This window comes from Callorhinchus milii, unplaced genomic scaffold (assembly GCF_018977255.1).
Source record: "Callorhinchus milii isolate IMCB2004 unplaced genomic scaffold, IMCB_Cmil_1.0 Scaffold1, whole genome shotgun sequence".
Classification (NCBI taxonomy): domain Eukaryota; kingdom Metazoa; phylum Chordata; class Chondrichthyes; order Chimaeriformes; family Callorhinchidae; genus Callorhinchus; species Callorhinchus milii.
This window is the reverse complement of record NW_024704742.1, coordinates 24,826,100-24,844,109: the sequence shown is the minus strand read 5'-3', so window position 1 is coordinate 24,844,109 and position 18,010 is coordinate 24,826,100. Positions and strand designations below refer to the sequence as shown.

The window sequence follows — 18,010 nt, the reverse complement described above, 5'->3', positions numbered from 1 at the left end:
CTTCACATGTTTAGTATGCAATGTGAGTATACGATCGGCCAAGTTTTGGATCAGGTGGATTCTGAAGTCAGGAGGTGACGAAGGCATGGACAAGTGTTTCGGCTGCACCTAGGATAAGGTACAGTCAAAGGCAGGTAATGTGGTGGAAGTGGAGGAAGGCGGTCCTGGTCAGGGACCAGAAGTACTACTGTGGATCAAACCTGACACCTAGTGTGAGGATTCTGTAACTAATGAATTAAATATTATCTGAAATTAGATTTGTGATGCTTGATGTTTTTTAAGGCTTTTAATTAATTTTTATATTCTTTTAGAATGTAACCTACCTATAATCCTTACATAAAGTTATTTGGTTTAATGACTAGTTTAGGGCTCCTGAGAGGATACATGTGCTGATTAGAGTTAGCGAAGATAAATGTATATTTTTTTGACCCGGCGAAGGTCAGCTTCTGATTACACGCAGAGAACTGCCAAAACAAAAAAAAGTTGTCCATCTCTCTTTCTCCCTATCAGTTCTTTTCTCATTGGAAAACAGCCTGCCTGAGAAGGGTGGGGGCTTACTCCCATTTTTTTCAGAGGGAAAAGTAGAGACAAAGTAGAGACATCTTGTGAAAGATGAAGTAGGTGAATTGTCATCTACAAACTGGAGAAAGAGAGATCGATTCGGGAAGAGAATTAGAAGAGATTGGGAGTTGGAACTTGCGAGTCCCAAACCATATTCCAGCTTCTAAAGAAAAAAGATCAAGACTAAGACTTAAGACGACTGTCAACAACTTTATCGACTCTCTCCGCTCGGCAACGGTACAGAGGTACCCGGATACCTTTTGGTGGATTAATTTAGACATTGAATTGGACATTACTGTTAAGTGCTCCGAGATGCTATCCTGCAAGTTGTTGTTATTATAAAATGTAAGAGATGATCCAGTCTCCTCCTCTGCCTGTTACCGGATGCTTGCAAGGGTAAAGTGCTGGGTAGCAGAGTTGCCAGAAATTAAAAGAGTCTGTAGAAAAAAAGTCAATCAGATGCCGGTCCAAAAGTAGCCCAGTATTACGCCTCGTCTGCTCGTGGGTAAGAGAGTGGCCAATTTAGGTCAGCGATTTTGAAACTGTGCCAGAAAAGGTCCTCAAAGAAGAAAAACCCAAACGTTTTGCAGGTTTAAATGAAACATTTTTTTAAAAAAAAAAGACACTCATCCCGCAAAGGCGTTTTTCATGCCCTGTTGTTAACAGCGACCGCAACAACAACAACAACAACAAAAAACCCGCCCAATCGGGCGTGAACCCGCCCAAACGGGCTGGGTTGAGCCTGGTGGTGGGGGGGCGGGCGCGCGGGCTGGAAATCTCGCGATGGTCCGAGCGAGAGAGGGGGGGGGGGGGGTGTCGCAGTGCATTGTGGGGCGGGCGGGCGGTTGGTCGCGGAGAGCTGACATGGCGGAGGTGAGGCCGGAGGAGCGATTGTCAGTGGTGCGTGTGCCACAGCGTCACATTATATATATGTCTGTGTCTGTGTGTATATGTGTATATATATATATATATAGAGAGAGAGAGAGAGAGAAACTGTATAGAATGTGTCACGGGCTGACAGACAGCTTTGTATTGTCCCGCCTTGAGTGGGGCCTCACTGGGAGCGGAGCAGTGAGACTCTCTCACACACACAGAGCGAGGGAGCGCCTCCCCTCCCCCTCCCCTCCATGTGCCTCTGTGTTTTATACTCCACCACATGAGCCCTCCACCCGCTCCCACTCCCTCTGCCTCATATGCGTACGTCCGGGTTCCTCTTGAGCGCCACTCTCTAACCATCTGTTTTGGGGCGTTGTGTTCCCCAATCTCAATCGTAATCGTCATCACCGTCGTCGTCGTCATCATCATCGCTGCATTTTTGACACCGCGACTTATCGCGTCTTCTCGACGTCTCCAAAAAAGCGTTTCACGGAATAGACCGTAAAGCGAATTGGCGGTAGGTTTGTGGGCGAAACGCAGCAGCCAATTGCGCGCAGACAGGCGTGGATTGAAATGACCAATTTATTAGAGTTTTTTTTCTCTCTCTCTCGAGATTATTATCAGGCGTATGGAGTAAGGAAACTTGCCCGAGGTTTTGCCCTGCGAGTGCTCTAACTTGAGCTACAGGACTGCATGCCCTCTTTCTCGAAGAAGTTCCTGTTTTAGCCACCCCCAATTGCTATCTTATACTTGTGAGGACGTTGTACAGGGTTTGCTATCCAGTGTAATGACTGAATTTTGTAGGTGATTTTACAAAGACAAGATGCATAGAGAAACAGGCAACCGCACACATGCACAATCGCTTGAAGATGTTTCCCTACATGGAGATGCTATGTGAATGCAAACAGTTGTATTTCAAGCTTTCTCCCAGTTATTTACTGCTGTTGGTTCGCTGATCTGATTTGTAACTTTGAATGTTGCTGCTTTGCTAGATTGCTTTTACCAATTTGTTAATTTTCACTGATTTAGATTCACTCAACGAATGTGTGCTGCTTCTAAGTCAGAAAGTTGTGGGTTCAAGCCTAATGTCAGAACTTTGAACTCAAATAGACTTCCTCCTGATGTGAAAGACGCAAAAGAAATGTAATTTGTTGTTGTTGTTGTAGTAGTAGTCTCTTTGTTGATATTCCAAAACAGTGTGTGCATTGTTGGATGTGCTGTCCATTGGATGAGACGTTAAACTGCGGTTTCATCTTCATCTGCCTGTTCAGGTGGACTTCAGGGTCCCATTGCGCTAATCAAAAAGAGAAAGAAGTTTCTAACCAACAAAACCCCTCCCCCCACGGACAAAATTGGTTTTATTCACTTCATGTTTCACTTCCATGGTTCACTTCATGGCTGTATGTCGGATATTGTCAAATCGTCCGTTAAATCGTCATTCTGCTCCAAGACAATCTTGGAGGCTAAGGACAACCCCAGGCTCCTCTTCTCCATCACAAACTGGCTCCTCCGCCCACCCTCTCACAATTCACCCATCCTCACCTCAAATGCGAACTGCGAGGCGATGATGGACATCCTCGAATCCAAAGTCAGGGAAATCCGTTCAGCTGCCTCTGCCATTGCATCTGCTACCCCCTCCCCATCTCCCCCTCCCACCTGACCCCTACCCATCCCTCCCTCCACACCTTTGAACCTGCTTCCCCCTCTTCTTTCATCACCACCATAATCCGTATGAAACCCACCACCTGCTCCCTCGACCCCATCCCTACCTCCATCCTTACCTCCCAGCTCCATCTCCTTGCCCCTGTACTCATTGACATGGTAAAACTCCCTGTCCTCTGGTACTGTTCCTACCCATTTAAAAATCGCTGTCATCACTCCTATTCTTAAAAAGCCCTCCCTGGACCCTTCTTTACTCCCATACTACCACCCCATCTCCAACCTCCCCTTCCTCTCCAAGGTCCTGGAATGAGTTGTTGCTTTTCAGCTACGCTCCTTCCTCTCCCGCCACTCCCTTCTCGAACCCCTCCAATTGGGCTTCTATGTCACCCACAGCACAGAAACAGCCCTGATCAAAGTGACAAATGACATTCTGTCCAACTGCGACCAGGGCCCCCTCTACCTCCTCATCCTCCTTGACCTCTCTGCTGCTTACGACACTGTCGACCATTCTATCCTCATCACCTCTCCTCTTACTTCAACCTCCACAGCGCTGTCCTTGATTGGTTCAGATCGTACCTCTCACACCTCCTGCACTTCATCTCCTTAAACGGCTTCTTCTCTATCCCCCGCACTATATTGTGCGGTGTTTCTCAGGGCTCTGTCCTTGGTCCCCTCCTCTTCAATATCTGTATGTTCTCTCTTGTTCACATCATCCGCAGACATGGGGTCAACTTCCATAGTAAGCGGATGACACCCAACTCTACCTCTCTGCCTCCACCCTTGATTCCAGGACCACTGTTGTCCTGACAGAATGTCTGTCAGACAACAAGTCCTGGATGAGAGCTAACTTTCTTCAGTTGAACTTCAACAAGACCGAGGCTCTCCTGATTGGCACCTGTCAGCGCCTCCACATCTCAGGCGCTAACAGCATCACCATCCATGGTTTCATACTCCATCTTACTAAGCCAGTCCAGAACCTTGGGGTGTTGGTTGACCTTCAACTATCCTTCCTACCCCACATCTGCACCATGACCCACTCTGCCTTCCCCCACCTCCGCAACATCCCCCGGCTCCGACACTGTCTCACACCGCAGGCAGCCAAAACCCTCATACATGACTTCATTACATCGAGGCTCGACTATGCAACCACTGCTTGTCGGCCTCTCCAACTCCTCCCTCCACAGGCTGCAGATCATCCAGAACTCTGCAGCCTGTGTCCTCTCCCGCACCAGGCTCCACGACCCTATCACCCCCATCCTCGCCCAACTCCACTGGCTTCCCATCACACGAGGATACAGTTCAAGATCCTGGTCCTCACCTTCAAAGCCCTCCACGGTCTTGCTCCCCCCCTACCTCTCCGACCACCTAACTCCCCACCACCCTATTCGCTCCCTCCACTCAGCGGTCTCCGGCTGCTTCATGCCCCCCGCCTTGCTCGCCCCACTATCGGCGGGCGGGCCTTCTGCCACTCTGCACCCACCCTCTGGAACTCCATCCCTCAGTCCCTCCGTCTCGTCCATCCCGACCCTCAGCTCGGGTCTGTAACTCTGTCTGTCCAGCTCCTTGGGACGTCCTCGCGACGTGAAAGATGCTATACAAATGTAATTTTGTTGTTGTATTGTTAAATAATATAATTATCAATATTGATGAAGACCCCAACAGCCTGAGTCTGTTTAATGGATACAATTTCAGATATTTCTGAATGTTATTTGCAAGCTAAATGTAGCATTATTACCTCGTACATTTTGTTTATTTGTACTTTCTCTATACAATTACATTGTTTTAATTATCACTTGAGTTGCATTTCAAGTTTAGTTCAGATTCCTACATTAAATTGAAACATTTTCATTTTTGTTTCAGGAGGTGCAGAAGCACTCTGTGCACACGTTAGTGTTCAGATCACTGAAAAGGACTCATGACATGTTTGTAGCTGATCACGCCAAGCCCGTCATTATAGATGAGAAAAGGTAAGTACAGTAAACCCCCAACTATCCTGACCCCAGATATCTGGAATTTGGAATTAGCGGTCCGAAAATAAATTCCACAGTTCCGCATGCTAAAAATCCAGCCTGCGTTTTCAAGCCCTCATCACCCCATGCGATGCCCACAGTTTGATACTGATCGGTTTAACTGTGGACATCAATGGAGTTGTATCACATCAGTTGTGAGTAAAAAAAAAAGTTTTGTCTTATTTATTTAAAATAATTTTTTATCCATTTTAAATGTTGGGAAGGATTTATTTTCAATATTTGTATGATACCTCACAAAGGGTAAAGGATAACTTAAATTCCAGTATGGTGTATTTGTGCATTGAAGGGATTCAATCGCCTATTATACAAATGTTAAAATCACAACCTGGGTTTTGCTGGTTGAGCCCCATAATCGTATTTGTATAATGTGTAATTACCCGAATCAGTACCTTTTTTTGTGTGAATAAAAATAATACTAAATTCAAGACTTCCTTTTTGTTTGTGTATGGCTTTGGCTTTGGATTCATATAGCTGGCAATTGGGCTGTGTCCACTGACTCCTGTGGATGCTCACAGAATCGTAGAATCAGAATATAGGATCTCACATGATATTAGTTGTTCGTGATAATGAATTGTACAGTTACATTAGAATACATTAGAATATACAGCATAGAAATAGGCCATTTGGCCCAACTGGTCTATACCGGTGTTTATGCTCCACATGAGCCTCCTCCTGCCCTTCCTCAACTAAGCCTTCAAGCATAACCTTCTATTGCTTTCTCCCTCATGTACCTATTTAGCTTTCCCTTAAATACATCTATGCTATTTGCCTCAACAGCTCCTTGTGGCAGCATGTTCCACGTTCCCATTACTCTCTGTGTGAAGAAATTTCTTCTAACTTCCCTATTTGATTGGTTCGCGCCAGCGTCTCTGCACCTCAGGCTCTGGCAGCATCAACCTCCATGGTTGCACACAACAACTCACCAAGCCAGCCAGGAACCTAGGTGTCTTGTTCGACCCTCAACTGTCTTTTCTTCCCCACATCCAAGCCATGACCCGCTCTGCTTCCCCTCACCTCCGTAACATCGCCCGACTCCGCCACTACCTCACCCCTCAGGCCGCTGAAACTCTTGTTCATACCTTTGCCACATCCAGGCTCGACTATGCAAACACCCTGCTTGTTGGCCTTCCCAACTCCTCCCTCCATAGGCTGCAGCTAATCCAGAACTTTGCAGCCCGTGTCCTCTCCCGCACCAAACTCTGTGACCCCATCGTCCCCATTCTCGCTCGACTCCATAGGCTCCCTATCCTTCAGAGGATCCAGTTCAAGATCCTGGTCTTCACCTACAAAGCCCTCCATGGCCTCGCCCCACCCTTCCTCTGCGAACTCCTAACCCTCTACTAACCTGCCCGCTCCCTCTGCTCAGCCGGCTCTGGCCTGCTCCACATCCCCCGACCCACCCGCCCCACCATTGGCGGGAGAGCCTTCAGCCACTCTGCCCCCAACCTCTGGAATTCCATCCCCCAATCACTCCGCCTCGCGCCCTCCTTAGCCTCCTTCAAGTCCCACCTCAAAACCGTCCTCTTCGACCATCCCATCGGCCACCCCCTTTCCCCTCCCCTTTCTTCTCCCTCCTTGACCCCAGCTCGGGTCTGAAATGCTGTATACTGACCAGCGCCTTGGGATGTCCTCCCGACGTGAAAGGCGCTATATAAATGAAATCTTGTTGTTGATCTATTTATGACTATTTTATATTGATGGGCCCTGGTTTTGGTCTCCCTCAGTTTTTGCAACAACCACAACGAATTACATTTTTATAGCGCCTTTCACGTCAGGAGTATAACACTGCGGGGTAAGCACTTGGTCCTTGTGCAGTGTTGTTCTATACTGGGATGACCATGCTAAATGGGAAAATTAAAGGCATACCCTTAATAGCTCTGCTAAACCGTGGTGCCACGTGAGCAGGTATAATCTTCAATTTGTTCAATTCAACAACCGTTTCTTATTGTATAAAGTTTTTTTAATTTGTATTTTATTTTCATCAGTTACAAACTGAAGATGGATGTGAAGCTTCGTACAGAGTACAGTCCTGTGTTGCACATGCCTGTACTTAAAGAGGCCAGAGAAAAAGGTTCACAATCCATCGATCCATACAATTCTGGGCATTATGACCTAAATCATGGTACGTTAACATTGCTTTAGTTAAGCAAACATCTTGATACCAAATGTGTTATTATGAATCTTTCAGTTTATCTGATTAATTGGGGCCTCTGCACTGCACATAAGAAGATCAGACGCAACATACGTGTATAAATGAGCAGTCCCAAATTTCTCCCAGGATCTTTGGCCAGGTTTATACGACAGCAATTGGAGTGAAAATCGTTTCAAACTTCAGAAATAGTGACTTTTGGATGTTTACATGCAAATATTGGTTAATGTAATAATAATAATCATCATTCCATTTGATATAGCGCCTCAACATGTTGTTGAGACGTCTCAAAGCAGAATATACTGTAAAGTGAATTGTGTATTTTGTGGGCAAAATGAGGCAGCCAATCAATCATATGATAATAATAGGGCGTATTTTGCCATTGAAAGTTCTTGTGACATTAAACTATTACTTGATGACTTTCCATTCAGTGAATAACCATCGTGTGAGGCATTGTATCGCAATACATTTGAACAATTCTGGGACTGAAGTTTTTTGTGCCCCTAAAAAAGTTTATGAAAATACATGAATGATACACTGTTAAACATACATTATTAACATACAGTATACTGTATAAACATACAGTGTATCATTTACTTATGTTTCTTTCTCCTTTAAGGATATTCTACTTATAAAATACACTGCTGTACAATTTCAAAGAGGTTGGAATTTGTCATTGTATTGTTTCAGGTCAGGAATCTGAATACATTATAACTGGTACACATCCTTATCCATCCGGTCCAGGTTAGTAGTGGTTCTTACAATGCATTTAATAATACTCATAATAATGATAACAATAATAAATAATTAATAATAATAAAAATGATCCTTTCACGTCAACAGGCTGTCTCAAAAGTACTTCACAGGAGTAAAATGTAGTGACTGTATTTTGCAAACGCGGCAACTAACATACACAAAAGCAATGTCCCACAAAAACGTATGAAGCGAATAACCAATTTTATTTGGGGGTTTCTTGGCCAAGACACCGGGAGACACTCCCTTTTCCTTTCAAATAATGCTGTGGGTCAGGTTATCATTCATTCATGGTTGTTATCAGTCTGTCCAGGCACAAATGTCTGTCAAGATTGCCAAGACATACAGTCACTACACTTGAAAGTGTTTTGAGATTTTTGCAGCCAAAATAAGGAACTCTAAAAATGCAAGCTTTCTAATTGACAATTCAACATCATGATAATTGAAGATAATTAAAACTGTACCTTGTCACTAAATCGTTTTGTTTTGGTCTACACCAGAGGCCCTCTGTGTTTGGGAGTATTCTACAATTACAATACATTTACTTGTCTAAAGGGTCGAGCACACACTTACTCATTGTTAAATGACTATGTTTCTTTGTTGGGAGGAGAGGTGAGGATTTCTCTAAATGGTTTCAAATTGAACATTTAATTTTAATAAAAGCACTAATAAGAGATAATTACTAGGTTTGTTTTTATTGCTCCTTACAAATATTGAATCGCATTTGTCCATAGGAGTGGGTTTGACAGCTGAAACGCAGATGCAGAAAATGCCATCTGAGGCAAATGCTCAAGCCTTGGCTTTGTCTCTTCCTCCCTCAAAGGCCAGGTAAGGTTTGGTTATGAAATTGACAAATTATATATTGCATATTAACACAGATGTGCAGACCCCAATGCATGAACATTCCATATCTAGATGCCAGGTAATTGCATGTTCTTTCAACTACAGTGTAAAATATTGAACAAGTTAGTGTCAGCCTGGATCAGTTGGTAGCATTCTGGTCTCTGAGTCAGAAGGTTGTGGGTTCTAGCCCCACATCAAGACTTTGAAATCGCAGTTTACTATGACATTCCCATATAGTGTGCTGCATTGTTGGAGGTACCATCCTTTGAAAAGAGAAGGGATTTCTCCTGGTGTTCTGGACAACCATCCCTCGGACAACAATCCCTCAGACACATTATTGTGGACCAGCATGGTCTTGCTGAAGACTAACTCCTTGGCAGTACAGTTAATATCAGTAACACAATAAGCACGATTTTCTTTTTTGTGTGTGTTTTGAAAACTTAGTTGTAGATTTCCAGCAGAAGAAAAATACATTTTTATGGAGCAGTTTTGATTTCATTAGCAATGTTGGAATAACCTACATTAGCAGACTTGCTAATTTGGACTGTGTAAAGGTCTACTAACCTACAACATTAAAGCACATCTGATTAACAACTGCATATACTTCATCTTTTAAATACTGGCTTCATAATTCTGGAGTCATTTTTCCAGGTGATTTACTGGCTATACGCAAAATGAGGGGTGGGGGATGGAGAGAGAGTAAAAGTGAAGCATTCACAAGATCTTGAAGTTGCTGGTTTGATTTTACTTAAAGGATTCCTGGAATCCACTCCTAAGTATGTGTTTATTTCTCTTTCAGACAAGATGCTAATCATACTGCAGCTAGCGTTGCCGATATCCACAGACATGCAGGAATTGCTGAACGTTCACAGCCTCCAGGATCTGCCTTGGTAAGATTCCAGAACTGGAGCAAATATCCCAACATACTAGCATGCAAGTTGCCTGATAGTGGTCAGAATTTGGAGATTATTTAAAAAACCTTAAAGTGAATGTACAATCTGAATTAAATGCAGTTTTTAAAAAAAATGTGTTTTAGGCTCTAATGGATGCTGGAGGCACAAAGAATTCTGCTTTAATTACAAGGAAACTTCCTGCAATGCCAAAACCACAGTGGCATCCACCTTGGAAACTCTACAGGGTAAGCAACTTTAAATGAACTTTGTTATATAAACCTAGAACATATTCCCCTTACTTAATTAAAGACAGCTTCACATCTAAATGATATGTTTGGTATGTGCCAAGAAAAGGTTACAGTTAAATGGTTTTATAATAATAATAATCCTTGCCTTTGATATAGCGCTTTTCACGTCTTCTAGATGTCTCAAAGCGCTTCACAGAATATGCTGTAAGGTGAATTGACTGTATATTATATGGGCGAAACCCGGCAGCCAATTGCACACAGCAGTGTCCCACAAGCAGTCGTGGATTCAAGTGATCAATTTATGATTGATTTGTTTTGGAGAGATTATTATTAGGCGTGTGGAGTAAGGAAACTTGCCCAAGGTTTCGCCATGCCAGGAATCAAACCCAGTTCTCTCGCTTGCAAAGCAAATGCTCTAACCTCTGAGCTACAGGACTCCACATATATATATCATCCTAACTAGCTATAAAATTGATGTTTTATTAATCAATAGTGATTCTAGATTAGTCATAGTAAACTGCAGCAGAAACTTGGGTTCTTTGGTTCTCTTCTCAGTTGTGCTTTTTGGATGAACCATCTATTTTCTTTTATCTCTTAGTGATTACATTATGAATGACCCATATGCCTGGGTGCAGATTACCTTCTTCACAGGCAAAATAATATACACCTGGAAAACCGACGAGAAAAGTTTAAAAAAAGCTCAAAAATAGTTCTGATTGCTAAGGTGCAAATTGTGATGCAATATGTTATCACGAATGATATTTATCAAATCATTGGTAAATGCAAGCATTGGGGTTTGTTGATGGCTTGACTGAGCATGGATACCCTCCTTTTCCTTTCTTCCCCCCTTCACTCAACTTCATCACAGAGGTTAGGCTTGAAGTTGGCCTTTGGAATTTGGATTAGAGTCACTATCAACAGGATACTGGCATGCCATTATCATTGAAGGATAGAATATAGAAAAAAGTAAAGGTGAGAATAGATTAGGATGAATACAATAATAAATGTGATTTTAGGTTTTAAGTAGCTTTATTTCTGTAAATATTTTCAGCATCAGTGTATGAGCTGAAAATAGACAAAACAATTGGCACTTGGAGACAGAAGGCTCCAAAGATTGCTTAATTGTCCAAGGGTAATAAATGTATCTTTAGGTTATAATATTATCATCTAAGTTTTTAATACTGTTGTACATTGTGTTGCTAACTGTGCTTTCATTATTCTCCAGGTAATCAGTGGCCATTTGGGCTGGGTAAGGTGTCTTGGAGTAGAACCTGGGAATCAGTGGTTTGTCACTGGCTCAGCTGATAGAACGATTAAGGTAAGAGCCTGCAGAAGAATTACAGAGCGGCAGCTGATGTTCTTGGTATAAATATTTATTTCCCAGAGAGGAGGGTTTGTCTGGGATTTATAAAATAGTTTAATTGTGTATTTTCTTGCCTGCATTTCAACATTTTCCAACAGTCCACTACAGTTGATTGTGTTTATTGTTGAAAGAGAAGCATTAAAGTTTACTGCAATCAAACAATAAATATTTGGTTGGGGGGAAAGATAGATGGGAATGGAGGCAAATTGGAATCATTTAAATATAGGAAAACGAAAACTGAATAAAGTAAAACAAACATTAACTAAATGTTCAATGCAATGAAATAACTAATGGAATAAAAATTGCAAGAATATATTCAAGCTACAAGTGAGATTCGAATGATCTACTCTTTTAATTAATACATTGTCTGGAATTTTTCAAGCTTGAATATAATAGTAAGTATTAGCATAAAATTGATGCATTGATATGTTTTCTGGTTTGTTGCATTTTCTAGTTCCTTACAATACTCAGTTATTAAACTTACAACAAATAACTGCATTTTAAGGGCAGAGAATCTACTGTTCTTGGAAACTGAAACCTGAAGTCTAGTGTTAGTAGCACATATGTTAAATGAGAAACAAAACAGTGACTGTGAATCATCTAGATTTCCATTGAATTTATACTGATCAAGGGAGGAAAAAACATTTCCTGTCATTTTTATTTACTGTATAGATCTGGGATCTTGCCAGTGGTAAGCTGAAGCTGTCTTTGACTGGACACATCAGCACAGTACGAGGAGTGGCAGTCAGTTCACGAAGTCCGTACCTTTTCTCCTGTGGAGAGGATAAGCAAGTGAAATGCTGGGATCTGGAATATAACAAGGTACAGATTCTTAATGCTCAGAACGTAAGAAGACATTGAATTTACCTGGTTATTTGAGTGCAATCTTATTTATTTGTTTTGTAGGTTATCCGACATTACCATGGCATTTAAGTGCAGTATATGGGCTGGATCTGCACCCTACCATTGATGTCCTTGTAACGTGTGGCAGAGATTCAACTGCACGGGTTAGTTCCTTTCAAATATTCAATGCGTAGCCTAAATGTGGACTATAAATCCCCACACACACTCATCGGGCCAAATGGCCTGTTTCTATGATGTAAATGCTAGTAATGGATAACATAATATTTAATAAGATCTGCAAAGAGGTGTAGAAGAACCCTTCGATGCATTTGATTTTATCCCACCAAAAATATTTTGCTTTTGGCTTCTCTTGGTGCAATACAGTAGGTCCTCATCATAATATGGTAGTTGTGGTCCATAAAATCCCAACAAGTTCTATAACTGGGTGTGATCGCCAGTCACTACTGCATTCACTGTGCATTTCGTATGTAAGTCTTGGGGTCATAGGGCAATAAGCAAACCTACAATTTTGTGTTATAAGCAAACCTTTAAGGAATCACATTCTAACAGCAGCAGTAAAAATTACATTTGTATAGTGCCTTTCACATCGGGAGGATGTCCAAGGCACTGGACAGTCAGGGATTTGGACCCGAGCGTGGGTTTGGGATCAGGGAGGGTGGAGGGCAGGCAGGATAGAGATAGGAGTGTAGTCGAAGGCGCGGTCGAAGAGCACGGTTTTGAGACGTACCTTGAAAGAGACCAAGGGGCGAGGCAAAGGGACTGGGGTGGAGTTCCAAAAGGTGGGAGTAGAGAAGCTGAAGGTCCAACTGCCGATGGTGGGGCGAGCCGGGCTGGGGATGTGGAGTAGGCCAGAGCCTGCTGAGCGGAGGGAGCGGACAGGTTGATATGGGGTTAGCAGGTCATAGAGGTAGGAAGGAGCCAGGCTGTGGAGGGCCTTGAAGACGAGGATTTTGAACTCTATCCTCTGAGGGATGGTGAGTCAGGCAAAGTGGGGTTGATAGGGTCACAGAGCCTGGTGTGGGAGAGGACAAGCTGCAGAGTTCTGGATGATCTGCAACTTGTGAAGGGAAGAGTTGAGAAGGCCGACAAACAGGGAGTTGGCATAGTTGAGCCCAGACGTAATTAATGTGTGGATGAGGGTTTCAACAGCATGAGGAAAGAGGTGGTGGTGGAGCCAGGCGATGTGGGGGAAGGAAGAGGTGGTCTTATTTTTCTGGTTGAGCAAATATAACTGGATACTATTTGGTACTTTTACCTTTTTTTTCGGCATAGGTATGGGATATACGGACTAAAGCAAATGTTCACACCTTATCAGGACACACAAATACTGTTGCCACAGTGAAATGCCAAGCAGGAGAACCACAGATTATTACAGGTCAGTACCTTTATATATGTGATTTTGAACATAATTGGGTAGGAATGATAATAGGCCATTTGTCCCATTTAACCCAATGTTTTAGTACATGTACATCATTTGGGATGAGTTGGCAGTTTCTGTTTTGATTGGATAGTTTTGGTGATATTGTGTGGTCCAACTGGTAAGTACAGTCTTTGTTTCCATATGAATTGAAAGTGTGAGGACCAGAAGGTTATGCGCTTGGATCCACTGTGAGTTCAATTGCTCTTTCACATTTAAAAAAAAATCATTTCTTTATAATATTAATTTTGGGTAAGCCAGATCTGACTCAGATTGAAGGTATGGTTTGTAAAGTTATGCAGATCCATATTAAAGCAAAACATCATTAATGGTTCATCAACTGAAATTTAAGGAGCATGCCTTTGATTACTTACTTTTTATCGGTAAAAGGTAACATCTGTATTTGTGTGTCTCTGTAACCACTTAAAGGATTTGTAAAGATCAAACTGCCTTGGTTATTTTGTGTACATTGAATGTGTTTTGAAAAGAGCAATTTGTTTCTTGCAGGTAGTCATGACACTACCATACGGCTGTGGGATCTGGTGGCAGGGAAAACTAGAGTCACCCTAACAAACCACAAGAAATCTGTGCGTTCTCTAGTTCTACATCCAAGACAGTAAGTGTTTAGGAAAATTATACCTGTTTCAATGTATTTAATTTTAATTGACTTACTTATGGGAAGTAGTAATTTATAATTTCCTGGTTATCATCCTTTTTGATATTAATTTAGCTTGTATCTTTCTATGATTCAGGTGAACATTAGTAGGACTGTTCTGACCTTGGTGTTTCAAAGATTATATGGCATTCGCCTCCCAGTTATCCTGACTTATATTTCCTTTCTAATCCAAAGTTTCCCCCCGCCAATTCAAATGAATTGCCTACTCATGTATTGTGTAGAAGACATTGCTGCTGCAGATTAGCTGCCATTTACTTTCAATTCTAATCGGTTGTATTCTGTAAATCACGTGTAAAGGACATTTTATAAGAAAGCGGTTCATGCAAATACAAGCTTTAATTTATTGCTCCTAGTTAATTGTGATGGCAATTCCATTTACAAAAAATATGGATTACTTGATTAGATTAAATATTTAAAGATTCTCAATGAAAGCAAAATTCTGCTTTTAAGTTTATTCCCAGTTATGCTTTATATTTAATGTAAACAATTCCTATTCTTACAGGTACACGTTTGCCTCTGGTTCTCCGGATAATATAAAGCAGTGGAAGTGCCCAGATGGAATTTTTATTCAAAATCTGCCAGGTCACAATGCGATCATCAATACACTTGCTGTAAATTCAGATGGAGTGCTCGTATCAGGAGGTAAGCTGCTTGTGAGATAGATGGGAGAGGAGATAGTGAACAGAGAATATGCTTAGCGCTTAGATAACCCATTTTTTAAGTATTCAAAATATAACACAAAATTCAGATACAACAGGTGGGATGTAATGGTTAATGTAGCTTTTGCTTGTGTTCTGTATCAGAAATATAAATCAAACTAAAATGTAGTACACCTAAATTGAATTAAATTTAGTACATCTGAATGTGTGGGTGCACTTTCAGTACCATGCTCATCTTTTCCACACATGCAATTGTTTTTTCAATATCTTTCTAGTCATATTACATTTTAAATAAGTTGGGGTACTTCTGCATGTGTTATTTTTAATATTTGCGTTAAATCAGTGATGTATATCAGTCCTCACACGACTACTTTATTAACAGCTGATAATGGTACCATGCATCTGTGGGATTGGCGAACTGGATACAACTATCAGCGAATACATGCTGCTGTTCAGCCAGGCTCTTTAGACAGTGAATCTGGAATATTCGCTTGTACCTTTGACCAGTCGGAGAGCAGATTGCTAACCGCAGAGGCTGATAAAACAATCAAAGTCTACAGAGAAGATGACACTGCTGTAAGTATGTTACTTGCGTGGCTTCCACAGTTCCTCTAATCTGCAAAGAAACCTTAATTTTAAAGATGATCAAACATAAGTGATATTTGTGATTAAAAGGTATATAATTAATTAAATTAAAACTAAAAGCACAGATTTGTCTGTAGTGGGCCTTTCCTCAACATTCTGTGTACTTCAATTTCAGTTGTGTGGATAGTATATCAATAATAATAAAAAACTTGCCTTTGATTTTGTGTTTTATCACCTTGAAATATCTCAAAGCACTTCATTTTTTTTCGGTGAAGTGTAGACTATTTACAGGCAAAAATAGCAGCCAATTTGCACGCAGCTATGTCCCACAAGCAGCTGAAGAGTAACTTCAGCGCCCCCAAACCTCCAGCACTACATTGGTGCAACAACCTCAAAGTCCGGACCTGAAGCTTGAACCCACAACCTTCAGAATCAGAAACCGAGGCATCCGAACTTGGCTGATATTGTAGATACTAGGCTTTCTGTTCACACAATGTAATTTGCAGAAAAGGAGAAATAACATTTCGTTCAATATTCGATTAATAATATAAGGTATGGTTTGTCTAAATTCCCACCCTCGCCTTTCAATGCTGTGGGGAGAAATTAGCAAACTAAAGACTGAAGGCAAGTTATAACTCTGGCAGAAATGTTTAATGTGGTTGCTTCAGTGCATTTCTTAACACCAAATCGAGAGCTGAAACTTATCGGTGGCAGATGATTTCCTCATTTACTGTTGACTGGGAGGTAAAATATATGAATTGGCAGAAACATTCTTCAAATATATGTCCTATTTTAAAAGTTTAAAATTAAGTTACTTGATTCTTGAAGACCAAGCAGTGTGCAACACCGTGCACCAAGCAATCCAGAATATGCCGTTTACATTTGTGGTAGTTTTTGTCGTAATATCACTAGTCAAGTTCATATAAGTTTTTGCTCCAATTTGCTCCGGAGCCTGCTCAGTATCAGACATAAATGGGTGAAATGCACATATTCTTGAACTGTTATGCGGGTTGTGACTATTTCTTTTGATCAAGTTTAGTGTTTGTTTTGAAAAAGAGCTCTAAACATTTTTAAAACTGTTTTGATTTATGATTCTTTGCTGATTTGAAACTGACTTCTGCCATGTTTCCTGCAGACGGAAGAAACTCACCCAGTCAATTGGAAGCCAGAGATCATCAAAAGGAAGAGATTCTAAATTACTCTGACATTAAAAATAGTTATGTTGCATTTGTTTTTTTTGTTTGTTTTCATAAGGCTCTTTTTTTTCCTCCCCTGCTCCCGATTTCTTCCCCAACTATTCCTTTACACAAAAGTGGACTTGGACTGCTTCCCAGAACTTGACAATATGTGACCAGTTAGTTGCTAGATGTGAAAGTTCTCCATTTTTTTATTCCCCCTCCCATTTATTAGTAAAATGCCTGTCATCTCAACATATTCCATGATATCGCAGCAAATATTGGTGTCCTGCCATGTGGGAAATTGAAGGTGCAAACCAGCATCCTACCAATCCACATCAATGGGCTGCACAAAGTCAATTGTTACAATTTGTCTCTGACCAATAGATTACTGTACAAGCCACGAGAAACATTGTCAAATTATGTTTTTAACTCATCATAGCAATGCTGTTGTAAATTGTTTTCCTATAATAAACATTTCTGTACAAAAATTGTGTATTTCATATTCATAAATTTCTATTTAAAGTTTTTGCTTAATCCATTTGTTATCTAGAATTTGTGGCTACACTGCTTAGTCAAGGGGTTTAACCTATTACGTATCTTTGCATTCACAATGTGTGAATGATCTTAAAAGCCTCCCCTTTTTATACCCCAATACAGCAAATACCTACTGAAATTGTATTTTAGTTCTATCTGCGATGACTTGTTTCACTTAAATGAACAATTGAATGATTGTAATTGAATAACTATCGAAATATGCCTGTCAGTTTTCTAACCTCATTGTTTTGAGATGTTGATTTTAATGTGGATGGAACAGTATAATTTTCATAGCCTTTTATTGGTAATCAATAAACTACCCTAAAATACTGTATTTCCATATACTGTACTACATGTTTCTCTAATTTATCATAAACTTCCCTATAATGATTCTGATATTGAAGTGCTTGATATCTTGGAACGAGTGGATTTAATGTTGAAGCTTCAAATAAGCTTTTCCCACTCCCAACGGATTTCCTCATAAAGTGAATGACCATCTCTTAAAACAATTTTTTCAGAACTGTCAGCACTTGTAAAAGACCAGCAAAGGTTCTTCTACCCCTCCCAAAATTTAAAACTTGTTTCTCTTATCAGCCTTGACGTTTGCATGCCTGAAAATGTATTCTTAGGTATTGCCCACATTATTATTTTGCACATTGAAAGTGCCACAAATGACATTACTGAAATCTGAAAAGGTAATGTTACAATATGCACCAAAA

At 41.1% G+C, this 18,010-nt stretch overlaps 1 protein-coding gene across 1 annotated transcript; it reads left to right on the top strand.

Annotated features, from left to right (window-relative positions):
- The first annotated feature begins 1,385 nt into the window (after positions 1 to 1,385).
- Positions 1,386 to 17,625, top strand: plrg1 (pleiotropic regulator 1). Its single transcript, XM_007909758.2, is given in 16 exon segments — positions 1,386 to 1,434; positions 4,960 to 5,066; positions 7,115 to 7,251; positions 7,969 to 8,022; positions 8,766 to 8,859; positions 9,674 to 9,764; positions 9,911 to 10,012; positions 11,241 to 11,333; positions 12,051 to 12,200; positions 12,285 to 12,300; positions 12,303 to 12,385; positions 13,515 to 13,617; positions 14,167 to 14,275; positions 14,838 to 14,977; positions 15,377 to 15,570; positions 16,715 to 17,625. Coding segments are annotated over 16 exon segments (1,542 nt in total). The 5' UTR covers positions 1,386 to 1,425; the 3' UTR covers positions 16,775 to 17,625.
- Positions 17,626 to 18,010: the final 385 nt, after the last annotated feature.